General features: G+C 33.7%; 1 protein-coding gene across 1 annotated transcript; it reads right to left on the minus strand.

Annotated features, from left to right (window-relative positions):
* Positions 1–166: 166 nt before the first annotated feature.
* Positions 167–27076, minus strand: IFT80 (intraflagellar transport 80). The gene is made up of 18 exons (XM_056498251.1): positions 26831–27076; positions 24281–24391; positions 22439–22507; positions 18956–19065; positions 18576–18665; positions 16100–16237; positions 10864–11043; positions 9317–9435; positions 8787–8861; positions 8187–8350; positions 7595–7659; positions 7050–7185; positions 6538–6685; positions 5095–5266; positions 3300–3389; positions 3030–3202; positions 1918–2041; positions 167–1194 (listed from the first exon to the last, which is right to left on the minus strand). Exons 1-18 carry the CDS (start codon positions 26976–26978, stop codon positions 1081–1083), a joined length of 2226 nt encoding a protein of 741 aa, XP_056354226.1. The 5' UTR covers positions 26979–27076; the 3' UTR covers positions 167–1080.
* Positions 27077–27704: the final 628 nt, after the last annotated feature.

Here is a 27704-nt window from a genome sequence, read left to right on the forward strand (position 1 = left end):
TGCTGAGGACTGGATGTGTGTGATAAAAAATGGAATTAACCACCTCTCCCATCCCTTTCAGATGTAATTAAAACTAAATTAAATTTAAATTTAAACATTGAAACACCCCAAATATTCTTTTTTTTTTAGTACTCAGTGGAGATCCCCACATGCAGCAGCTCTCAGATACATTAAAAACCACAACTTTTATTTGGTTTTATTAAGAAATTTATGAACTGTGCAAGGAAGAATCACACAATGATTTACAAAATGTGCTGGATGTACATTTAACATTTTGCTGGAAACATTTAAAAGATACATAATAAACCTTGGTAATGTATTTATAAATGAGAATGCAGCCAGGTTTGGGTGTGAAACAATGAAAAATGTATCTCAAAATAACAAATTAAAAAAATATATTTACAAATCAAGTGCTTTGGGCATAAAAAATACGTAAAATATTTTCTTATTTTAAATCTTCTTGTCAATTTTACATATCAGATGCTACAAATGCTGTTTGTTACTTCCAACAACCCTGAAAGCACATTCCAAAGTATTTTAAACAACAAAAAAAATCCTTTTAGTGCTGAATGTTTTGCTCAGTGACAAACCTGAGTTGCTGAAATTATCTGAAATCATCTATTAAAGCACATCCTAATAAATATGGATTCCCACAACTGTGAGGGAAATATTTGTACTTTAGAGGCTCAAGCTCCTTTTTAAATTTTTTTTTTTTTTTTCATTTTCAGTACTTCCAGTTTGCTCATTTTGTTTTTAGGGCAATTTAAGCAAACCTGGGGAGGTCCCTGAGGTTACAGATTTTAACTTGGGGCTTCAATTGTGATTTCAGTAGAGGCAACCCAGGTTAAAGAGTATCAATGGAAATGAAAATTGAAAATCACCAAGAGAGGAGCAGTTAATTCCCTTTTTTTCTCATATATTAATCCATATGAAAATAAATTATTCATCCTGTGTGTCACCCAAGGATCCAAATCTACAGATTCTCCTTCTTGGCCCACAAAATGTTTGCTGTTTTTTTTTTTGTACAACAAGCCAGTACCAAATATTGAAGCAGCACTTTGGAGGTGCCCAAAATGTGAATTATTGCTGCACAGTCACACTGGTCCTCACTGCAGCACTGGCTGCTGCTCTTTCTCTTTCTTTGGCAATTTCCATCTCTATTTTGGCTTTGATTTTATTCCAATCCACTTCCAGCTGCAAGAAGAGAAAAATTAAACACACAGAGCTCAATAGCAGAGAGAGACAGGTGAGTGACTGAGTTTAAAATACATTAAAAATACATTAAAATACATATAAAATTATCAAGTGTTGAGTAGCCAAACTCATGAAAGATGAAGGGTTCTAACTGAGCTTCCACCCTTAAAATAAACCAAGCCTGAGATATTTTAATAAATCTCATTGTGGCAATAAAAACCAAAAATAACCTGCTTCTAATTCAATATCATGACATCAGTGTCCTGTTACTGAAAATTTAGCCCTGCATCATTAATTCAGGAGTGATGTCTCCTCCAAGGAAGCTGGTAAGATATTAAATAAATTATCTGCTCCAACAGAAATCAGATTCCTGCTTGGAACTGCCCTTCTGCATCAATAAATGTTTTAGTTTCAACCTTGGCAATACACACAGCACAAATGTGGGTAGAAAAGTTGTTTTTTCCCAAAATAATGCTTGACAAGACAAAAAAAAAAAGGACCATGGTGCATTTGATGACCATAAAAACATCCAAAAATGTCACTGTGAAAGTCAGTTTATTGCTGGAAAATGAACACTCTCAAAGGTGGGATGGGAGAAGAATTTTGAAGGCTGCACAGGGAATTTTCCTCTGGGATTAATGGAATAACAGGGGAGATTCTCTAAGAGGGAAAGTGAAATTAAATAACCACATTCTCAGGTGAAAATATAATAATAATACTTACACCTTCTGCATATTGCAAAAACCTTTGGTTGGTTTCTTTTTTCCCAAAATCTCCCAAGAATTTCTGTCTGTAAGCCAGGACTGTGTCCACATGAGTCCTGTGCTTCACTGCCAGCTCCAGGGCTCTGGAAAAAGCAGGAATGGGGTGGGAATCCATCACAATCACCAAATCCAACCCCACATCAGGATCAGGAGGTTCAAACCAGCCAGTGATGAAAAATTATTCCAAATTATTCCCACTGACAACCCCATCACATCATTAATTTGAGCTCAGGAGGTTTTTTATTTCATGGAAATGCAGAGTATTTCAGAGTTTAGCACTAAATTAAGAATGTTTAATAACTTTTTTCTAGTCAGAAATAGGTTCTGAAGACTCATAATACACATTTATGATATATTCTATATCATATTTATAAATATTGTATAGGTGGAAAAGATCAGACACTGGATTAATTTAATTTATTACTCACACTTGGTTTCTTCTCATTGGCTTAACCCCAACAAATTCACTGATATTTGATATATAGAGAGACTTTAGATGATAGAATAAAAGAATAATATTTTCTTGATATCCTCTGACACAACTTCATAACAAAACAAAATTACAGATTTGTGGGGGAAAATCAAATCTAACAGCAGAGAAATTAGGAGTAAACAACTCAGAGGCTTCTGTTAGAAAATGTGGGGGTTTTGTTTAAAGGAGAAATTCCTCCTTTGTTTTCTCAGCCTTAATTCATCTTTTCTCCACCTACACAATGCTGGGAGTCTGAGTTGCCACAGTTTTATTTTTAGACATTCAAAGACATTTTAGACATTTCAAAGCAGCCCAAATTCCACAGCCAGTCTGGGCCATCACTGAGGGCTCCTTGTGCTAGCAGTGATGAGAAAGCAAAATGTTATTTCAAAATGCTTCCAGGAGTATTTTGGGCTTTTATCACCAAATATTTGTATTTTCTAAATAGGACACAAAAAGCTCATTTTGTGATTATTGTCAGGATAGGATTTGTTTTTTTTTGAACTTGTGGGCGATTAAGAGATAAAAAAATGAGTCAGCAATGAAACAAATTATGGAAATAATTAGGAAAACTGATTTTAATGGGGAAAAAATCCTACCTTTCCCAGTTGTAAAGATTAATGTTGACTTGGATAGCCTGGTACACCAGGCCTGACTGCAGCAGGAGGGTTTCAGCCTCCTGGGTGTTCCCACTGAACAGCAGCATGTGAGCCAGCCTGGACTCCTTGGATGGCAGATCCTTGATGGAGTTGATGTACTGCACTTTGTCAATCTGCTCAGGAGGAGGACAGCAAGGGAATGAATTCATCAACTTGGTTTTGTAATGATTTTATTGGGATTTAATTCAATTTTTTATTGTGTTTTCCTACCTCGCCAATTGCTGCGTAGGCAATTTCAGCTGTGGTCATGTCCTTGTTGGCCACTGCCATGGCAGCCAAACAAGCCCACAGGGTCTGATCCTGAAATTCAAAATAAAAACAACTTGGAAACCTTCAAATGTTTATTATCATGCTGCAAATGACTCCTCAGAGCAACTACACAAGGTCTGAGAATTATGTGAAATGTGACATTTCTCCAGGTGTCATTTATGGCACTGTGGTCAAAATCTCTCATTAGGAAATTATTAATTATTTCTCAGAACCAGGAATTAGAAAAACTTATTGGTAATAATAATATTCCACCTTTTTACTAGTATTTTTATTTCTTTTATTGTTTCTGTGGGGTTTTTTGGCTATTTTACCTTGAGGAAACCCCATGAACTCAGATTCTAGGAAGATCCTAAATGACATTTTGATGGATTTTCAAGTGACAACATCATGACAAAGACACACTAATAAAACATATTTTAACACAGTCTAAGCTGCCACATCTAAAACTCTATTCAAACAAGAAAAATGTAATTTTGGACTTGCTAGTCCAAGAATTAAGGAGGTTTTAATATTTGTTTTTGAGTGTGTTCAATAACAAATCTGGAAACAAAGACTTTGCACTGTGAAGGTTTTTTGAAGGATCACTCTTGATAGAAATCAGAATTTACAGCTACACTGAGGATGTTCTTTTAAAAACTACCACACTCACCTCATCTGTTCCTGTTGTCTAAATAAATACAAAAGAAAGCAATGGAAAAGGAAAAAAATAAAAAGAAGTGAAATGAAACATGGAAAATAACAGGTGATTGTGGAAATGTCACTTTTAATTGGTTATATTAAGGCCCACACCTGAAAATTTAAGTTTAGAACTGAATTCTGTGAACAGCTGTGTTCAATCCAGCTGGATTCTGGTGTGACTAAAAACAAGAATTATTATTTATCATGGAAATTACTGAATTATTATGTTATGAAATTAAGAAAATCACATCATTTCCCACGAGCAGCCAAAAAATGAGTGAGAACTCATGTGATATGATATGGAGATATCATAATGATATGGAGATATGGATATTGATTTGGAGAGATCACAATGAAGGAACACTTCAGGCCATCAGTATCCCATGGAATGGGATGGTGTGAGGTTAATGACCTCCAGTGCTCTGGGCACCAATCTTCTTGGGTTCTCTTAAATGAACAAAGCAGCTGATAGCTGCTAAAAAGGATATTTATTCCAAAGCACCTCAGCCTCAAAAGGCACACAGAAAAGCAATGGCAAAAGCAGCAGCAAAGCAAAAGCAAATGGCAAGAGCAGATGGCTAAAAGCCCTGGCAAGAGCCAATGGCTAAAAGCACCAACACTCCCCAATACAAACTCTTATACAGGATTTTCCCAACAAGCTGAGACACAAACTCAGACCACCACTCCTTAGCCTATGAGAATTCCAGTTTCTCAGCACACCAGGTTATGTATAGACTATGCATACAACCTGTCTTGTTCTCTCTGGAAAATGTCAGCAATATTCTCACTAGAGCTCTATTGTGTCTAAGCATTCTCTACAGTCACTGTCCTAGAGCCTCTGCTGAAAACATCAGCATGTTTTTCAACTTCCACTTCTACTTTAGCACCTAATCCTTCACTCACTAAAACCATTAGAGCTCATACTAAAACTTACTGACTTCTACTAAAACATCTACTTTATGTGTGAGGGCTTAACATAGCTCAACCCATGCAGAGGCTGTAACTCAACCCTGATTTGACTCCTCCCAGAAGGACTCAGCCCCAGCTGAGTGAGCACCTTGACGAAGCGGCAGAGCCGGAGCCCGTCCTGCCAGCGCGCGGCGCCGACGTGCTCGTGCAGGATGGCGGCGTAGGGGGGGATGTGCAGGTGCACCAGGGAGCCATCTGCCCTCCTGATGGTCACCTGGCTCCCCACAAAACTCACAATCTGAGGGCTCTTGCTGAACTCACTGAGTGGAGAAAGAATAAAAATGTTAATATTCGTTCTTGGGTTGTAATGCAGGGTGTGATCAGAAATGTGAATTCTGTCCCCACCTGTTAAACCAGTGGGGCAGTGCCCCTGATCTCCTGGCACACATTATCTGCTCATGGGCCATCTTCAAACCAGCTGGGCAATCATCTTTATCTTCCCACAGCCCATCCTCCCTCCAGGAGATATCTCCTGTTCATGGCCAGTGAGTCCCAGGGCATGACTGATAAAATTCCATCATCCCACTGGGAGATGCTCCAGCCAGGGGAGCAGCCAAGCCTTTCCTACCCAGATAAAAACTGAGATTTGGGACACCAAGGGACCTTCTTTCCACTGGATTCCAGAGGAAAACCAGACCTTTGCACATCATCCCTGGAGCTTCAGAGGAAACTGCACCTTCTCCAGGAGCACTGCTCCAGCTGAACCACATCTGCCCCTGCAGGAGGATGCAGCCACCATTGAATGGGACTGTGCCAACACCCTGACTGACTGACGGGTGTCAGCTTGGATTCTGACTCTGGCAGGGTTGGGATTGTTCTGTGTAATACTGCATTGCTATTTTAATGTTCCTAGTAAAGAACTGTTATTCCTAATTCCCATCTCTTTGCCTGAGAGCCCCTTCATTTCAAAATTAGAATTTGGATGGAGGGGGTTTACATTCTCCATTTCAAAGAGAAGCTCCTGCCTTTACTGGCAGACACATCTGTCCTTCAAACCAGGACAATTCATTTGTTTTTCCAGGAAAGAGTTTAATACCAATGATCTGTGACCTGGCATTTTGCTATTTCTAATTTCTGACTCAATCAAACCAAATATTTTCTGTTTGTTTTTTACAAAACGTGAGGTTTTGGATTTTGTACTATTTTATTGAAATTTTGCTTTTACTTCAAGATGCTGCTCAGCTTTCAAACCTTGCATCATCATTTCAACCCTAAACTTTATCATTTTTCTTATAAAACCATTTTTTTCCTTATTTCCCAATCAAGAATCAGGAGAATTTTAAAAGCTGCAATGCCAACTTTTACTTCTCCTGACCACAATTTCTTAAGGAAGGAGGGAAATGGTTAAAATAAATATTATTTGGATTAAACTTTATAATTTTCATTGTAAAACCCCTTTTTCTCATTTTCCAATCAAGAATCAGGAGAATTTAAAAGTTGCAGGGTCAGCTTTTACTTCTCCTGATCACAATTTAAGGAAGGATGGAAATATTTAAAATAAATCATATTTGGATTAAAAAATATTTTTTACCTGGCATCTTTTTCATACAAGGTTTTTGGGAGAAGATCTTTATCCACATAAACTGTGTTGGGATAATACCAGACTGTGAACCTGGAATCCTGAATCCCACACAGGATGTTGGAGGTGTCATTCCAGGCCAAACTTTGCACCATTGTCCCTTCATTTATCAACAAGAAATAATTATAATGAAGAAATAAATAGGTAAATAAATAAATATTTCCAGGAGAAACTTAAAAATAAAGGGAATTCTAACAGGGTGGTTATTCAGCCTTTTTGGTTGCTTTTCTAAGGTTTTACCCCAAATTTGTAACATTTTAAAAGCTGCTTTGCATAGAAGTGAAAGAAAAAAAATCAGAATTTAGATAAAATTTACTAAAATTGTTTCTACCTCTATCATATAAAAGCCACAGTTTTAAAAATTCCATTTCACTATTAATTAATAATAATGTTGTCTCTTGTATTGAATAAAAATTTATTCCCCTCCCAGCATCTTCCCAAACAACAATTTGAATTTTTCTCACCTATTTTGACAATTTTCTGTTCCTTCCCAAACCTTTTCACTGAGGTGATGAAAAGATCTCTGTTCTTATCAATAAAAGCTATTTTTCTCTCACTTGTCAGCCCCTTCTGGTCCAAAGCAATCTCCACAATCTCTGTCTGAAAAGATACAAGAGAATCTCTGATTTTTATTTTGGAGATTTTATATCTGGATATTCAAATTGATTCTTTTTCCTAAAAACAAGGCACAAAATTCTTTCACAGACTGGGCTGGAAAAACATTTTGTGTGTGATTTCTCTGTGGAATAAATCATTCCATGGGGTTAGAATTAAGATTATTTTAAAGTCCTTTCCAACCCAACCCATTCCATGATTCTGTGGTTTTATAAACTGCATTTCATGAAGATTAAAACAATTCTGAAGAAAACACAAAGCATTAAAAACCATCTGAAAAGCTCCTTTTATAGATTTTAAATCTTTAATGGGTTTTTAGTCCCATTACAGAAAAAAACCATTAGTGATTCTTAATTTTTTGAGTAAAATAAAGATATTAAAACCTTCACTTTACCTTGTGGGTCAGAGGTTTTCCATCACCCAGTGGCTTCCCAGATAAAGCTTCAAATATGTAGATAACTGGAGAAAAATAATTATATAGTTTATTAATTAAAAGCAGTTCTTAGTGGATTTTTCCAGTGATTCTACTCTTTTTCTGAGTGTAATTTAATGCAAGTGGATAAAATATTCTGGTGAGTTTTACCAGTGATTTTCACACAGTGGTGAAAAAAAAGCCTTATAAAAAACTGAATTTTCACTTCTTATCCCTATTTTTCATTTCCTATCTCAAATGGAGCTTTACAGAAATGATCAAAGTCTGCACCCAGAATTTAAATAAATTCACATTTCCAGTATCATACTGACTCAATCTTAACCCACAATTTAATGAATGGGAATGTTTAGAAAGAGAAAAAAACTGAAAAATCCCATCAGGGAGTAAAAACTTATTCAAGTATTTTCTGTAAATATTTTGATCCATGGATCAAAATTCAGAGCCAAACCACTCTCTTTAAGTTTTTAAATTAATTTTAAGCAACACTCATGACTCTTAAAATAATTTTAATAATAAATAGATATATTTTTATCCTAAATAAATCAGAATTTACCCTTCTCATCAGCTTTGTCCTTCACTGCCAGGGTGTCATTGCTCAGGGACACTGTCTGGGCATTTAAAATGTCTGTTCTCATGCCTGGATATTTTGGAGAAGAAATTAATCTGCCTTCATAGGAATATAAATAAAGTCCTCCACCATCCACAAGAAGAAAATGTCTAAAAAAAGAAAAAAAAAAAAATCCCAACAACAAAGAAGTAAATCACTAAATAATATAAAAAAAAAGAATTTTCAACAATGTGAAAATCATTGTTTAATATCCTGCAACTGTTCTTCTAGTTTCCATCTTTCCTAAGCTTTAAACTTTCAAGATATTCTGGAAGTTCTTTATGGAAAACTTTGGTTTTAATGTATGATCTTTTTCCAGGAGAAATAGTTATAATGTGAAAGATTTATGATTTTATCTGGGTATTTTTTGTTTATTTCTGATCTTTCAATTTGAGCTGATTTTGTTCAATATAAATATGTATATGATAAATTTATTATAAATATAAGAAATAAATTTATGTATTTATAATACAGATACTGAATTTATTTTTTATTTATTTAATAGTTACATTATGTTCATAATGAGCATTTTAAGAAGTTAAATACCTTTCTGCTTGGAGAATCAAGCTCACAGTTCCTTCCTTCAGGTCAAAAATCAATGGAGTGTTCCAGTTCTTTGTCCTGCAAATATAAAAAAATCAGCATTAAAATCAGCCATTTCCACATTTTTCAAACACCAAGTTGGATTCAGCAAGAAAAACACACATTTTAAATTTTTAAATATTCCTAAAAGGGAGGTTTTCCAACTTCAAACAGCATTTAGGAAGCCATGGGACACTGATAACACAAAATATGATGGAATAACAAATTTGCCTTCATTGTTTCATCCCTTCACACCAGCAGCAGCTGCTCAGGAAGTCTTAAAACCCAGCAAAATTATATTTATATGATTATTTTATTTTAAAAATATTTATAAATATTTACATCTCTTTCACAGTCATCTGCACCAGCATTCATCGAGCAGATATTCCACTGATTATTTCAATTAATTAAAAAGAAATGAATTCTTGTGCTTCCAATCAAGTTTCTGCCACTCTTTCCCAAACAATGAAGGAAGAGGAATTTGTTTTACTCACGAGAAGACGTAACACTGCAGGGAGGTGGAAACCACCAAATAGCCACAGCTCAGGGAGGCTTTAATGACCCTGTCCCGAAATTCCAACAAATCCACAGCATCATTGATGACATTGTGCACCTGAGACAGGAATTCAACAAAAGAGATGAAATTAAAATCAATTAATGAAATATTCCTGTTGGGAAAATCATTTGAGACAGAGGAGGTCTGAAAATTCCCATTTTGAGATTGTTCAGTTGTTGATTATTTGAATAGTTGAAATAAACAGGTCAGTGTTTATTTAATTGTTATTTAAATAAATTTCAGTGTTATTTAAACAATCCAGCAATATCCAGGATTGGGATGAAGGTGTTGCAGAGCTCTGGAATTTGAATGATTCCTCATTTGGAAGTACAGGAAATTCAGGAGATGGGCTGGGTGAGCAGGTTGTGGTTTTGTTATTCTGCTTCAAATTTGCTCAAGAAAATCAGAATTTGCCTCAAATCAACACAGATTTTTCAGCTCAGAGATTTTAGAGAGCTAAAAATCCAAGGAGGGACCTTAAACAAAAAAGTATCCTGTTTTTTGTGGGGTTTTGGGGTTTTTTTGAAGATGTCATCATTCTGAGGTGTAACTTCCTTCTGATGTTCTCCATTATGCACCAATTGCAAAACAGGGCCTGACCTCAATTATTCCAAGAGCCTAGAAACAATTTCCAAGGGTATGTTAATTGCTATGCCCACCACTGCATCACTAATTAACTCTGCCATTGTAACACTCAGGAAAAAAAATCCATCTGCAAATTTTCTGTAGGATTTTCCTACATAATATACATGAAAAAAAAAATCACCATAAAATAATGAAAATTAAAAATGAGTCAGGGTTTGCTCCACTTCTTCAACATATTCAAAAAGAGAAATCAAATCCCATGGAGATCATTCCCAAGTCCATCTGGTACGAGTCAATGTCTGGGAATGAGGGAAAAAATTGGGAATTTTGAGCTGATTGGTGCTGTGTGTTCCCAGCCACTGACTCACAACATCCCACCCACGGCCCCAACCCCAAATCCAGCCCTGCTCCAGCCCTTCCCAATTCCAAACCCAGCAAGAAAACACAAAAAACCATTTAAGGGTCTAACTAAGAATTTAAAAACTTGATGCTGAAAAGCCCAAATGTGTAAATTGGGAATCATGGAAGGATGAAAATCTTCAACACTGTGAGTCAATGTCTGGGAACACAAATTCAAAATTCTCATTTTGTATTCAGTTTTGTGATCAGGCTGCCCAGCTCTGAGGTGATTTTACCTTCATGGTTCTTCTCTTAAAGTAATTTTTCAGTTTTTCTACTCCTGGTGTTGTTCCACCACGTGGGCAAAGATGAAAAAAAAAAAAACATTTAAGGGTCTAACTAGAAATTTAAAAACTTGATGTGCAAATTGGAAATCGTGGAAGGATGAAAATCTTCAACACTGTGAGTCTATGTCTGGGAACACAAATTAAATTCAAAATTCCTATTTTGTATTAAAAATGAGCTTTGTGATCAGGCTGCCCAGCTCTGAGGTGATTTTACCTTCATGGTTCTTCTCTTAATTAAGGTAATTTGGAAGTTTTTCCACTCCCAGTGCTGTTCCACCACGTGGGCAAAGATGACCTGGCCATTCCCACAGGCTCCAGCCAGCTGGGTGCCATCGATGGACCAGGAAATGGCAAAAATGCTGCCAGTGTTGGGCTTCTCCAGGGCATAAGACCACTGCAAATAAAGAAAAAAATAATAATTTAAGTCACTCTGTATTTTTTAGAAGTTATTTATTGACATAAATACGTTTGCAGGGTTGAGATTTTTCAAGAAGTAACAATAAATGAAGTTTTTGTTGCATTGGGGCTGGATGTTTAAGTCAGACTCTGGGGAAAAAAAATCAGGTAAAGAAGAAATTAAAAAGTCACAATGCTTGAAGTACATCAGGTACCAGTTTTCTACTCATCATTTATTCCAAGTGTATTTTTATTCATAAATTCAGGCAATCACTACACAAAATTAAGGTGATCAAGAAGCATTTGAATTTAAGGCTTCACTTCCCCCATCAATTCCTGTCTGTGTGAGCTGCACTTGGGAAGGAAATTCCAATTTTTGAATTCCAAGGAAGGAAATTCCAATATTTGAATTCTGAGGAAGGAAATTCCCACTTTTGAATTCTGAGGAAAGAAATCCCAATATTTGAATTCTGAAGAAGCAAATTCCAATACTTGAATTCTGAGGAAGGAAATTCCAATATTTGAATTCTGAGGAAGGAAATTTCCATTTCTGAATTCCAAGGAAGGAAATTTCAATATTTGAATTCTAAGGAAGGAAATTCCAATATTTGAATTCTGAACAAGGAAATTCCCACTTTTGAATTCTGAGGAAGGAAATTCCCAATATTTGAATTCTGAGGAAGGAAATTTCAAATATTTGAATTCCAAGGAAGGAAATTCTAATTATTGAATTCCAAGGAGGGAAATTCCCATTTTTGAATTCTGAGGAAGGAAATTCCAATATTTGAATTCTGAGGAAGGAAATTCCCATTTTTGCCCAGTCCATAGCTGCTCCTGTGCCTGGCCAGGATGAATTCAGCCCTGAAGACTCCCCAGTAATTAACCCCAACAATTCAAGGCTGACTCCAGCCCTGGAAGCCCCAATTCCAGATGTTTTTCCCAGCTGGAATCTGTCTGGAACACTTGGAAGGAATTGGTTCAAGCTGGGATCCTCCCAGCCAGACCTGGCTCTTTCCAGGGTCATTTCCTTGGATCAAGGATCCACCCAGAAGGAATCAAAGGACATCAAACCTTAATTAAAAACCATCATTAAAAAAAATTTGAAGGAGCTGCAGGAATGTTCTTTTGGAGCTACTTTTCCATGGAAAGCAGACACATTGCAGCTCTAACAGGATCCATTCCCAAAACTCCTTTTTTTAATCAACTTTTTTTTTTCTTCAAGCCATTGAAAATCACTCAAATATTTCCAGATCATAACCTACATTAAAAAAAAAGAAAAAAAAAACCAGAAAAAGCCATTTCCAAACTTTATTTTCCAGCTGTTTTGAAGGCTCTGTGTAACTCAGAGCACTCCAGTGATTCATGCTCCCTGCAGATGTCTGGGCTATTTATCATGGCCATAAAATGTTATCAGAAAAATCATTTCAGCTCTTCATTTTTTAAATAGAAACAATTTCAAAACTGGAAGAGCTGTTCTGGAGTTCCTAAAAACACACAGATTTTTTTTTTTTCCTAGCAAAGTTCTGACAGTGACTCCAGGAATGAATGTTGATCCAACATTAATGCAATATTTTGGGTTTTTTCCTGTGCCATAATTAATTTTTCACTGGTTTCTCTCAAGAACAAACCCAAGAGTTCTAGAAGTTTCATTTTATTAAAGAAATTCATGAAAGCAACAACTTGAGCTTCCCTTTCCTGATTGCACAATGGAGTAAAAGTCTGCAGAATGTTTTCCTCTATTTTCCAAAGACATCAGGCAATATTCCATATTTTATTACAATTTCTAGCAAAATTTGATAGACTATAAAAATATAAGAGGATCAGCCAAACATGGAAACTCCCAGTGTAGTGAAATGGCCAAAATTCACTCTGAAATACAAGAAAAAGTGTGAAGAATGTACAAAATAATTTAAAAATGTAAGGATTAATAGATGTAATTGCTTTTATCACACAGAATTTTCTCAGCAGAGTGTTGATGACAGGAATAAAGCAAAGTGCAGGATTTAGCAGTAAATAAACATCAACTTATAGATGAACATCACCAGAAAATAAATGTTCAACCAGAAGTGAACAAAATTTGGAAATTAAACAAAACTATTAAATTAAACTGATCAATCCCATTCTGGGTAAGCCAGTCACTAAGAGAAGATGCAGAAATGTATTCAGCATTATTTAAATATAAATTGGATGCCCTTATTTACTAATTAAAATCATTAATTGAATGGTTTTTTATCACTGATCCCTCAAAACTTCTAAAGCCCTGGGAACACAACTTGCCTGTAGGACAGCACATATATATATATATTTTACATATAAATAAATCATTACTATTGAACTTGTTTGTTCTTTACCATATATATATTTTATATACAAATAACATTTCTTTTCTTGATTTTTAATTCAAGATATACAATCTCAAATGTTATTATTAAATCTGTAAGTTTGTTCTTTACCATATATATATCTTGTATATAAATAACATTTCTATTCTTGATTTTTAATTCAAGATATACAATTTCAAACGTTATTATTGAATTTTTAAGTTTGTTCTTTACCATATATATATTTTATATATAAATAACATTTCTTTTCTTGATTTTTAATTCAAGATATACAATTTTAAATGTTATTATTGAATTTGTAAGTCTGTTCTTTACCATGAAGCTGCTTGAACATCACAGGGAGGTAGAAAAAAAAAAGAGAAAAAAGAGCATTGAGTGGAAGAATTGAATTGAATTATGGCCCAAAGTGAACCCATGTGCTGAGAAGAGTTAATGATAAATATTTCTTGCCCTGATGGCTCCCTGGGGAGCAATTTGCCAATTCCATTATTCACAAGCAAAGTGTCTGTGCTGAGCAGGACAAGCAGCTCTGCTTCTCTTCAAACCCCATCCCCTCCTTTCCCTCCACTCCAGCCACTTCTTCAGTCAATATTTACATTTCATGTCATTATTTACATTCCCAATCCTGAATTTAAAGAGAATAAAACCTGCTAAACACACAAAGCATCTGCCAGCAGCTACTGTTCATTTTTTAAAGAGCTGAGTAATAAACCAGGTAAAATAATTTTAATTTTATACACAAAATAAACCTGTCTGCATGAAAATTCCCACTAACTTCCTCAGCATTAAATGCTGATTAAAACATTGATTTTTAGCTTACAGAAGTCTGAGCCAGGCTTACAGTAAATGAAATTACAGATCTGCAGATATCAAAATAAACCATTTTTAAATCAGCCAATTGACACTTTGCAAAAGCAAACTGCATTTGAATCTTTTTCCTTCAATAGTAATTAAGTTTTACTTAAAAACTTGTAATTAAATTCTATTTATAGACTGTTAGTGAGAATCAGTGAAATCAGAATCAGTACAGAAGTTTAAATAGAAAAACTCAGATTTTATTCTTATGCCTCTTAAATAATCTTTCAAGGTTCCTCTTAATGAATTTAAAATATTGTAAATATTATTACTTATTATATATTATAATTATTTATACTATATAAATCTATTACTAATGCAAATTATAATTAAAATGTTTGAAATACACACTCCAAATTCACAGTGAGGTGAACCATGATTGACTGAACACACCTAAAACACCACAACAATTTTTTCCCCAAAAAGAGCAATAAACACAACAAGAAAATAGGAGAATAAAAGTCCCAAATAATCAAAGTTTGCTGAAAAAAATCTGAACAAAAATGTGCAGAAGCACAAGAAATCCCCAGAGGTCAATCTGTGCTAACTCAGAGCACCAATGAAGGGAGGTGAAACTGCAGATTAAATTCAAATTCAAATTAAATTCATTTTAATTGGGAGAGCAAGTTGCAAAAAATCCTATAAAAATTATGATTTGGGAAAAAACCTCCAAAGGAAAAAAAAATTTAAATAATCTTAAATAATAAAAGTGCAGGACATGAGTCTTCCACTTCCTTTTCTATCTTTTCTACAATCCTTTTTATGGTTAAAAATTGGAATTTATGATTTGGTATGAGATGCTTTTGAATTCTGGGATTTTCAGGTAAAGAATTTCATGTCCCAAAAGACAAAATATAATAAAAAAAAATTATTCTGGTCAGCAAAAAGCTGTTGGCAACCACAACTAGTTTTTGCTAATAAAATAAATACCCACCTGTACATGGATATCCTGAAGAATATTTGCTGTATTATCAATAAATCTGGACAATTTCAAGAGTTTTACTGTGGAATTTCACATTTTTTAAAGTATTTTTATTATATTTTAATTTTTTTAATATATAAAATCAATTTGCAAAGTTTTACTCACCCCAGTTTTAGCACAGAGACATAAAATGGTTTTGCTAATAAAATACTCACCTGCACTTTGATATCCTGAGGAATATTTGTAATAAATTTGGACAATTTCCAGACTTTTACTCTGAAATTTTGTATTTTTAAAATATTCTATTTATATATATATATATATATATATATATATATATATATATATATATATATATATATATATTTATATTTATATATATATATATATATATATATTTATATATAAAATCAATTTGCAGAGTTTTACTCATCCCAGTTTTATCACAGAGATATAAAGTGATTTTGCTAATAAAACACTCACCTGTATATTTGATATCCTGAGGAATATTTGTAATAAATCTGGACAATTTCCAAACTTTTACTCTGAAATTTTGTATTTTTAAAATATTCTATTTATATATGTATATATATTTATATATAAAATCAATTTGCAGAGTTTTACTCATCCCAGTTTGATCACAGAGATATAAAGTGATTTTGCTAATAAAATACTCACCTGTACTTTGATATCCTGAGGAATATTTGCTGTATTATCAATAAATCTGGACAATTTCAAGAGTTTTACACTGAAATTTTACATTTTAAAAATATTTTAATTATATTTTATATATATATAAATATTCTAATTCTATTATATATATATATATTTATATATAAAATAAATTTGCAGAGTTTTACTTGGGAATTTCGCATTTTAATTTTTTTAAAATTATATATTTTTTTTTTAAGACATAAAATCAATTTTTTACTCACCCCAGTTTTATCACAGAGTCTTAAAGTGTTGAAAGATCCCACAGCAAATAATTCTCCATCCAGAGCCCAGGCAATGGAAGTGATGGGATATTCATGGGGCTGGGAATTGTACAGGGCACGGCCAAAACTGTCCCAAACCTGCAGAAAAATTCAAATTTCATCCATGGCAACACACTTTTATTATTCCACAATATCATTTCCCCTCATGTTCTAGTGCAATTTGAAAAATTACCTCTATTATAGCTCACTTTTGGTTTATATATATATTTTTTGTATTTTTTTTTTATTCCAGAAGTGTGATTTTTTTCTCATGTTTTCAGTGTAATTTGAAAAATCACCTCTATTATATCTCACTTTTGGTTTACTTAAGTATTTTTATATATATATATTTATTGTTTCATTACTTATTATATTATTATATAAAATATTTATATATCTAAATATATAGATATTTGTTTTTATTACTCCAGAAGTGTAATTTCCCTTCATGTTTTCAGTGTAACCTGAAAAATCACCTGTGTTACATCTCACTTTTAATATTTTTTGTATTTTTATTATTCCACAAGTATAATTTCCCCTCATGTTCTAGTGCAATTTGAAAAATTACCTCTATTATAGCTCACTTTTGGTTTATATATATATTTTTTGTATTTTTTTTTATTCCAGAAGTGCAATTTTTTTTCATGTTTTAGTGTAATTTGAAAAATCACCTCTATTTGATTTATATATATATATATATTTATTATGCCATATAAAAATATTTATACATCCAAATATAGAAATATTTCTGTTTTTATTATCCAGAAGTGTAATTTCCCATCAAGTTTTCAGTGTAACTTGAAAAATCACCTGTGCTACATCTCACTTTTAATATTTTTTGTATTTTTATTATTCCAGAAGTATAATTCTCCCTCTTGTTTTAGTTTAATTTGAAAAATTACCTGTATTACAGCTCACTTTTGGTGTGTATGTATATATATATATATTTTTTTTTAAATTTTATTTTTTGTATTTTTTTTTATTCCAGAAATATATTTTTTCCCCTCATGTTTTCAGTGTAATTTGGAAAAATCTCACTTTGATCTATATATATATATATATATTTATATATATATATTTGTATATATATTTTTATTATTCCAGACATACAAATATTTACATATTTATATACTTTTTATATATCCAAGCATATAAATATATATTTTTATTATTCCATAAGTGAATTTTTTTCTCATGTTTTCAGTGCAATTTGAAAAATCACCTGTATTATAGAAAATTTTTTTTTTCATTTTTATTGTTCCAGAAGTACAATTTCCCCTCTTGTTTTAGTGCAATTTGAAAAATCAAATATACTACACCTCAATTTTGATTTTTATACATATAAAATTTTATTCATTTCAGAACTGTCATTTTCCCTCATGATTAAGTGTAACTGGAAAAATCACCTCTATTACACCTCACTTTTATTTTATATTTACACTTGTTATATTTTTATTATTATTTTATTATAGAGGTATAATTTTTCCTCATGACATAGAAATTGTAGAAATAATTGTCCAAGTTAATTAAGTGTAACTTGTAATTTTATATATACATATAAATATATACATAAGTAAATATATATATTATTATTTAATTAGTATTGGTTTATTTAATACAATATATTTTGCTTTTTGCCATGGCAAATGTCACCTAATTCTGGATAAAATATTCTGAATAAAATATTTTGCACCCCTGAGTTTTATTTCCTGTAAATTACCCCAAGTCTAGAAAAGAACCTCAAGGTTTATTCTGCTTGCAATCATGAGGCCTCTCTGAAAATTTCCAAAAAAAAAAAAAAGATTTTTTTAATGGAAGCCAATCCATAAAACAATTTAATAATTTATTGGATTTTCAAAATTTCTTAATTGTATATTTTCTATCACAGCCATTACACAATTAAATGACAGAACCAACTTGTGATACATTTAAAAATCAGTTTTTATTTAAGGGAAGATATACAAAACATGCTTTGTATTTTGGATGCAGATTATACAAATATTTCCTGCATCCAAATATATATTAATATATTTTTAAATTTACTGAGGGATTCACAAATGCTCCCACAGTAGAAAAAAAAAGCAGTTTTATCTCCTCTAATTTGATATTTCAGCTTATATTAATTCAAATAATCACTCATACACTTGTACAATATATTTGTATACAATAGACTTATACAATATATTGTGTAATATTCTATATTTGTACATATTTTTCTTTTTGTTTCACTCCCATTTTATCAGTTTTTATCCTGCTGTACTTAAAGATTTGTAATTTTATGTTACTACACAGAGTGAGGTGTATTTATAAATAAAAGAATTTTTTCTTAAAAAGTGAAAAATTTCTCATTTCATTTTGGGCTATCAGGTAAAATTCAAAAATGTCAGGATATCTAATTAATTTTTTGGTCCTCAGTTAAAACTGAACCAGAGCTCACCTTATATCTGCAATCTTCCCCTGCAGAAAGAATCAGATCATTCACTGAATTCCAGTCAGTTTTTAAAATCAGGCCATCATGGGCTTTCCACTGCAATGGAAAAAAAAAACAATTCAACAGATGCAACAATCCTGACAACTTCTATTTTCAATATTTATCACTCCTTGGACTTGATAAAATTGGAAGTTTGCCCCAGACTTAAGGATTTAGTGATTTAGCAGGAAAATAAAATTAAATAAAGCCTGAACAAGGCAGAATCAAAGCACAAAAATCAAGTTTTCAACAACTGCTTCTTAACAAAAGAAATATTTATTTATTTATGTATTATTGTATTTTTATTTATGTAAATCAATCTGATTAATTAATCAGATTATTAATACCTGCAAAACTTTGGCATTTGGCTGGAGGGGTTTAATAATCAGCTGCTTCCCTGAGGTGTAGAGAACTTTGTCAGAGTCAGGGGCCCAGGACACTGAGTACACTGGTGTTCCTGTGGGCATGGAAAAAAACATGGAAAAAGAGTCATTTTTAATATTATTATTAATGTTAATATGAATCATAATATTATTATTAATAAGCAATAGTGCATAATAAAGAGAATTTTTAATTGTATGTAATATATAGATACATATACTGGATATTTAAGTGCATAAAATGCAATATATTATATATATTACATATAAATATATTTTATAGTTATTGCATAAAAGAGATTTGTATTTCATAAATATCTATGTAGATAATACTGTTGTATAAACATACATTACATGTTTCTCAAGCCAGTTTATTGATATATTTTATTATAATTTTTAATTTTTAATATTTTAATGTGGTTATCTTTTATTCATAACCATATTATCCGTATCTAAAACTTTTAGAAGTGAACAGTTTTAAGTCCAAAACAAGTCCAGAAAATCAACAGGAAATTGGTTTATTTTGTATTTATATTCAGATTTTACCCATTGAAACAATTTTAGTCCCAACTCTCACTCCAGACATACAGAAAATCAAAATAATTCTCACCAGGAGACATCACAAAATAAATCTTTTCACCCCAAATTATGAGGCTGAACACAAATGTGGGTAGAAAAAAGTTTTGTGTTGTGTTGCACCTAAATTATTCTAGTTTAGATTTTTGGGCACCATGATTAACCCAGATTTTTGTTTTGCTGCACAAACATCCCATTCCCAAATAATTTCCAAAATAAATGACAATAAATAGACCCACAGACTTGACAGATTTTTCCCAATTAACTGAAACTTTCTTTGACTGAAACACTCAGAATTTTGTATCTGGGAAAAAAGCTGACTGTTCCCTTTTAAAATCATGTTCCAGTTTTCAAATGAGATTTTTTGAAAACAGAATAAAGCAAAAATTAGATGGAAAAACATCCAAGAGGAAAAAAAAAAAAGAATTTAAAAAAGTCAGACTTGCCAACTATGCAAATATTTTCCATATTATTTGACAGGATTTGTCTCCTCTGAAGAAAAATCAAAGGATTTTGCTACTTGATTCCTTGAAATAAAACTAAGAATGTTAAGTAAAAAGCACCTCCAAGTATTAAACTGAACAACTGAACTTAAATTCTTCAAATAAACCATTTTTAATGTAACTTTATGGTAAGAAAAAAACCCAAAAGGATTAAAAATACTCTCACAGGGTAAAATTCTCAGTGACAATTTTGGCATATTAAATTCTATTTCCAAAAATTACTCAGGAATATTTTAGTATGGGAATATTTTGATGAAATTTAGATAATTAAGTGATTGAATAGCTAAAACTGCCCTAAAATAATTTAGTTTCTCCTCACTTCTCTCTGTGCAAAAAGCTGATTTTTTTAATGGTTAAACTCAATTTCAGCTCCCAAATATTCAACCTCGAAATTGAGACCTGGTGTTGTTGCTCCTGAAGATTTCTGCATTTCACAGATTTTCTTCTAGGGAATTTTATTACTTAAAAATACAGAATGATGGCAGATTTTTTTCAACTTGTCAACCATCACAGCAGACAAGTCCCAGAAACACAACATATATTAAATAAATGTGGCTCTGGCTGTTTTCCTCCTGGCAATTCCTGGTGAAAATGCCATAAATTCTGTCACCAGCTGGAGCAGAAATTCTAAATAAACTCTTTTTTCTTTTTTTTTTTTTTTTGTCCTGTCCTAATGCTGATCTAACAATCAGAAGAGTTTTCTATTTAAACCAAATGTTTCTCTTTTTTATGATGGCTGAGGACTTAACCACAATTTCCAGGGCTTAACAGCAGGAGCTGAGTTAACTCATTTCCTTCTGCACTTAACAAGGACTGGGTTGGGAAAATGCTGCCAACACCCTGAGAGCCCAGAGGAAAAGCCACACTGCAGGGAAAAACAGAATATTCTAGGAGAAAAAGAGGGAAAAAGGCAGAAAATTGGGATTTGAGGAAGGAAGATGCAGCTGCAGAACTGGTAATTCCAAGAGTTTGTGTGGGATTTTGGATTGGCACAAGAGGAGAAATATTAATTTAAATAATTTTAGATTTTGGGAGGGTGTCTCCAAAAGAATTTAGATATCAGGAATAAATTCCTCCCTGGGAGGGATGGGATGGAATTCCCAGAGAAGATGTGGAAATGTCCAAGGCCAGGTTTGGGATAGTGGGAAATGTCCCAACCCAAACCATTCCAGGATTCCATGATAATCTTTGGGTTCCCAACAAAAAAAATCCATGGAAAAAAAGTTTCCTCATCAAAATGGATCAGTGGAAGGCCAAATCCAACATTTCAGTGTAAGGAGAAGGAGGAACAAAAGGAAGAATTTTAATGGAATCTAAAGAGGAATAAAGGCCAAAGACAGAACAGGCACGTGGATCATCATCCCAAAATGTGAGCCTGAAAATTTATTTCTAACACAAAGGGTGGAATGAGGCAAAGGAATGCTGGCAATGGGAATTTTTTCAGTTATTATAATAAAAGAAGGGAAAAATTGATTGAACAGGATCCCTTAAACAGCAGCATTCCTGCAGAATCCTGTCCTGACCCCAGGTATGGCCACATTTAAAGGGAATTAAAATTCTAAATTCTGGGATTCTAAATCTGAATTTAAAGGAATTCAGGGCCTCACAAGATTTGAAGTTGAGAACACCAGTACAAGGTGACAGTTATTCCATGGGGACTCAACTCTGCTTTTGTACTGTACCAGAAACTTGCAGAAAACAATGAAAATCCACATTTCAAACCACAGCATAGAATTTACTGTATATGCTTTGTCAAACCTCAAACAAGCAAAATAATTTATTAAAAATTGACAACATAAACTGAGAAATACTAAAGAATATGTGCTTCAATTTGAATATGTTTTTTTTTTTAATTCTAGTTCAGTTGGTTTATCTTTTTACCTGACAAACACAACATGAGCATGTGAACTTCCTTAAAAGACCTGAAATGTATTTTACAGTCACTGCTGTGGTTAAAATGCCTTCCCCAGGTTGAAAGAATTCAGATCATTTCAGACACAGATAAGGGCCTGACATTTAACCCAAGCCCAGGTGCATGTGGTTTCTACAAAAATGTCACAAGGTCACATGGGCTCCATCTATGAAGTCTGAAAAACAAAATTTAGCTGAGGATCTTCACTGAAATGGCACCAAATCCTTAGGGTGGGACTGAGACTGCTGCCTAAAAATATTGCAACACTTGTAATTTGAAAAATGAAATGTTTATAAAAAAGTCTTATTAAAATGCAACTCTGATTTCCATTAATTTTAATTAAGTCCTTAACACCCCTGAACAAACCATCAGTGGCATATTTAGGGTGTGTTATTTAAATATATTCCAGAATAAACCAAATGAACAAGTTCTGGTGGAGCTTTGGGCAAAGGAACTCACCTTGCTGAGCCAAAGTGGATCTCAGCATTCCACTTTTAGACCAGATTTTCACTTGGCCATCTTCCCCAGCTGCAAATGAGCACAGAAATCAGCAAATGCCACGCAATCAGCAGTCTGAAAAATGTATTTGTATTTACTCAGCAAACACTTGAGCTAAAATAAATCCAGCTTTTCTTACAGGTAAATTAATTTTGTGTAGCTTTACAATCCTGCACTAGGGAGTGTATGAAGGAAAAATACTTAAGATGGTTCTTTTGTTGTGATTAGCAGGTTTTCCCTTTCCTGGAAATCCCTGATTTTTTTCTGAAGCTGGTCCTAGGAAGGGAAAATCCATCATTATTTAAATATCCCAAATTCTGTATTTTTGATTCCTCCAATGGCCCAGAAGCTGCTGGAAGGACTCTGAGGAGCCCCAAGGGAGCAGGAGCAGATTTGATGGATTAAACTGGAGATTTCACAGCTGATAAATGGTGGGAGTGAAGATAACTCTGTTTGGATGGCTTCAATTTTCTACCATAACTGTGTGCTACCAAATAACTCAGTTTATTTATTGAAACATTAATTGCTAAACACTACACAGCACAGTTAGAGCTGTTTTACTAGCACAAAATTCCTGGTGTGGTGTCATTTTTAAAATGCTCTGGGCCTTCAATTTAGGCCTCCCAGATCAAATTAATGAAGAAAAAGGTGCTCCTAGAAATGAATGGATTCTTCCATCCAAATATCATTTATTTACCACATCTGGCCAGTGTTGTTTTAAATGTTCAAAAACTGTTAAAAAAACCCCTCAAAGTTAAAAAATTAGTGCACATTTGATGCTGTTGAAATATAATCATAAAAATATTTTAAGTGGTGCAGTAGCAATGATTTATTTACTCTTCATCTAAGTACAGCTGTGGTATAAGAGGAGTTGATCTCTTCAGAATAAACTGGAAGTGGTGATGAATTCCCACACTCCCAAAAAAGTGTCAGTGTCATGCAGTCTCATAAAAAAAAAAAGGATTCAAAAGACAATTTTGACTTTGTCTTTGGAGATGTTCCTGAGGCAAAGCTGTCTTTAAAAAGAACAATATTTCTGTCCCTTTGGGATTTCAGAGGAACAGGCCAGACAGAGTTCCTTGAAACAGCATTTCAGAGTCTGGAAATGAGCAGATCCAAAATTATCTCCAGTTCTTGTGGCCTGAGCTGGAATTTGTCCAGAGGAATCAGCTGTGCTCCATCAGCAGGAGCTGACACCACCAGAAATCCCAGCAAGGAGCCCAGCCCAGGGAATTTCAGCAGCTGCCCCCAACACCAAGGTGCAATTTGGGACAAAAAACACCAAAAGAAACTAATTAACAAATTATTTAGGACAAAAATGGTAAAGAAATGAAGAAATTGTAGGCTCACTCCCCTAGCATTAATATAAACAGGTTGTAGGTGATAATTACTGATAATTAAGGAATTAACCACAGGAATATTCAAGATTAATGAGCCTTTTTGGATAAAAACCCCCAAATGTTCAGTGATGTAAATGTATCAACTGAGCAACTTTTTCTTGCAACAGATAGAAAAAAAATAAATAAAATATTCTTCTTTCTGAAGTTCAGAACAGCCAAAAAACCATCTAAGCACTCTGATATTAAAACATTTACTTTCAAGTAGTTTGGATCACTTAAATGAAAAGTATTTTTACTAGTTCTAGTAATTAAAATGGACAACACTAAGATAGAATTGATTAAATAATGCAAAATGAACTCCTAGTAAACAAGGTGATAACAACCTCTGAGATAATTAAGATTTAAAAAAATCCAGATTATTATTTTAGTTTTGAAAGGACTTTATTAATATAGGAATGCTCACCTGTAACCAGGGCTGTTCCCTCATAATTCCACCTTCCTGCAAGGACAGCTCCACAATGTGCTTCTACACTTTTCTCTACTCTTCCTAGCTTGGAAATCAAGTGGAATTTCCCTAAAAAAAAAAAAGACACAGTGTATATAATTTACATAATTAATTGTACATAAATGATTAATTATATTACACAATGTATGTTATTACAGCAGTGCTGGTACCTTCTGTGGAAAACACACACACAAACCAAGAAACCAACAATACAAAGAAAACTTTGTTTTTCACAGCTCAAATCAGAACTATTCCTGCTCCCATGCTGCAGCTGGGATGGAATTCCACAGCAGCCAACCCCAAGGTTTGTAATGATTTCAACAGCAGGATCAGGAAGTTTTTCTTCCCAAATAAGGGATGCTGCTAAAATCCAGGAAGATCAAATTGAAACTGGAGCAAAGAGCAGACAATGGAAAGCTTGGGAAAATGAGCAGTCCAGTAACTGAAAATAAATACTGTAAAATCCAATTATTTTTAGTATTATTTGATCTCAGCTGCCAGACTGAACCACTGCAAGGAAGTTCCTGAGTGACCAGAACTTCTGGAACAATCACCCAAGCCAAATCTCTGCCAATGCAAGATGTCCAAGGAAAAGTCTTTTAACACTGATAAAAAAATATGGTTTGGATAAATCAGATTATTTGAACAGACCATTGAAAATACCATGGAATCCCAGAGAGGTTTGGGTTGGGAGGGATCTTAAATCCCAGTGGGCAGAGACACCTTTCACAGACCAGGCTGCTCCAAAGCTCCTCCAACACTTCCAAGGTGTCCATTTAATGCATTCCATTATTTTATAACTATAAAATAGAATTTATCTCAGTAATGTATCACTTACTGTATAGAACATCTCTCAGGTCTGAGATGTTCATGTTCCATGTGTAAGCAATAACTAGATTTAGAGGAATTCAATGTTTTCTCCAACTCAATTGCCAAAATGGCCTCTTCTGCTTTTACAGTAAAAATAACTTATTTTCTGATAAATAAATTTTTTCTTCTCTACACCTTTTTCTATGCAGTGTCTTTGTTCCATCTGTATCCAAGACCTTTTTCACTGGAGAATCCTTAAACCCAGTGTCCCAGGACCAGGAATATTCCCATGCCATCACCTACAGGACTCAGCATGAAGGGGCTGAGCTCTTCAGAGCCATCACTTTTTTCAGGATATAAAGAATTCCATGGCATTTTACACATTGAAACAGCTCCCACTGATCTAAGCAGAATCCCTGAATATTTCAGTAACAATTCCTCAACTCAGAGACAAATGAAACACCAGTGGAAGCAGAAGCAGCTGGGAAGGGACTGAAAGCTTTGGTGAAGTCAAATATCAGGAAAACAGGCAATATCAAAGTATCAGATAAAATTCTGTTATCCAGGGAAAACTCTGCTATTTTCCCAATCTTTTGCATCCTCTCCCACTCCACAGCTCCTCCTGCTCTCACAAGGCCCCTTCCAAAGAAGGCAAGAGGGGAAATTGTAGCTGAGAAGGGAAGAACATGGTTACATGTAAAGCAGGATCAACTTTCCAGAATTCCTCTGGAAAAAATGTGATCATCACTTCAAACTGTATCATAATCCTTCTGCAGAACAGGGGAGATCAAGTTTTCATGGATATCAACTTTACTTCTACAACTCCTTTGCTTTTCCAACAGGGGAATTTACAACTGCTGATTTTTCCATGGCATTCCCACAGGGAGGTTTCTCCATTTCCACGGATTTCTGTTCTTCAACTGAGTGAAGAGAGACTTTCAAATTACAACCAACTACACAAAAAAAGAGAAAATTTTAGCCAAATGCATGAGAAGGTAGAAGTGATTCAACTTAAGTATTGAAGCCAGAACTGTCCTCAACCTGAAAATGACTCCCCAGTTTTGAAGGAATGTCCAGTGGTAGACTCTCAGCCTAACCAAACACAGAATATAAAATATATGTTTTGTTCATTAACTTCCATGGACTCTCAAATGTTGACCTAATACAAAATAATTTTAAAAACAAATTAAAAAAAGGTTGAATCACTTATGATTTGTGTTTAAATTTGAAGGTTAAACACAAAGGCTTGATTGTAAAGTCAAGCATACTCTTCATGTTTTGTTAAAAAATAGCAACAAGACCAATGTCAGTAGGAAATAAAAGAACAAAATCCCCCAAGAGATGCATTTCAGAAGAAAACCCAAGGGGACTAAATTTACATTTGCTCTGATTTCAAACATCTGCAGTTCAACTAGGAATTAATGCAACCCTGTAAAGGCATTATGCTCCTTTTCCATTGGATTCAGCAAGTTTCCAAGAATCCTCATCACTGAGGGGAGTTGCTGGTGCAGGAAAATTCCTGCAGGAAGAAAAATCTGGCTGAGTCCAAAATAGTTTTGGAGAGAAGGGAAAACAAAACCTCATCCCAAGCAATCCTCAAAGCTTCTCACTCCCCAGATAATGCCTTGTATTGACTGACATAAGCACTATGAAACAATAAATATTTTAAATTTACCTAAATATTTTCAACTGCCTTACCATCAGAACTGGTCAGAACAAAGCTCTCAGCCTGGGATTGCTTCTTGCCCCCAATCCCTCTGGGAAACCAGTGCAGATCCAGGGGATAAACATCATCTGGGAGCTTCACCACCCGCATGGTCTCGCTGGTCACAGGGTTCCACTTCATGATCTGGTGGTCATCACTGCAGGAGTACAGCTCATCTGCTGTTGTCCATCCCACACAGCTCACCAAGTCCTTATGTTTGCTTCAATTAAGGAATCTGAAAAGTTGAACTGCTCAAAATAATCAAATACCCCATCTCGGCTACTCAGAACTGAAGGGACAAGACAGGAAGATTGTTTTGATAAGATAGCATGGAACATTTTATGTTAAAAATGAAATTTTTTTTTTGCTCTTATGTGCCAAGAACAACTGGTAAAAACTCAGCCAAAAATAAAACAAATTTTCATGTAAAAATAAAATTCTTATCATGATGTAAAGTTACCAAAACATGGTTAAAATTTTGGGTTAATGAAGGGTCTTAGTGCAAAATACAAGTGTTGGTTTATTTACACCACATCACATTTAAGTGCTCAATAGCTCTTAAAACATTGTCCTTGAAGGCTGCATTCAATGACAAGAGAAACAAAGGAAAAGCAGGAAAAAAAACCATCTGCAATTTACTAATATTTTATTGTAACTTCAAGAATAAAAAAAATATTTTCTGGAAGTGTCTATTCAGAAGGAACATGATGTTCCATGGTGTTTTTCTGTGACAAAGGATATGTTTGGGCTCCTTTAAAAGGGAAGTCTTCAATCTCATCTCAGTTGTTCAGATGGAGCATTAAAACCATGTGTTATAACTGTAATAAAAGAAAACAAATACATATATAAGTATATATAATTAACATA

The sequence above is a fragment of the Oenanthe melanoleuca genome, chromosome 9, assembly GCF_029582105.1.
Source record: "Oenanthe melanoleuca isolate GR-GAL-2019-014 chromosome 9, OMel1.0, whole genome shotgun sequence".
NCBI classification, from domain to species: domain Eukaryota; kingdom Metazoa; phylum Chordata; class Aves; order Passeriformes; family Muscicapidae; genus Oenanthe; species Oenanthe melanoleuca.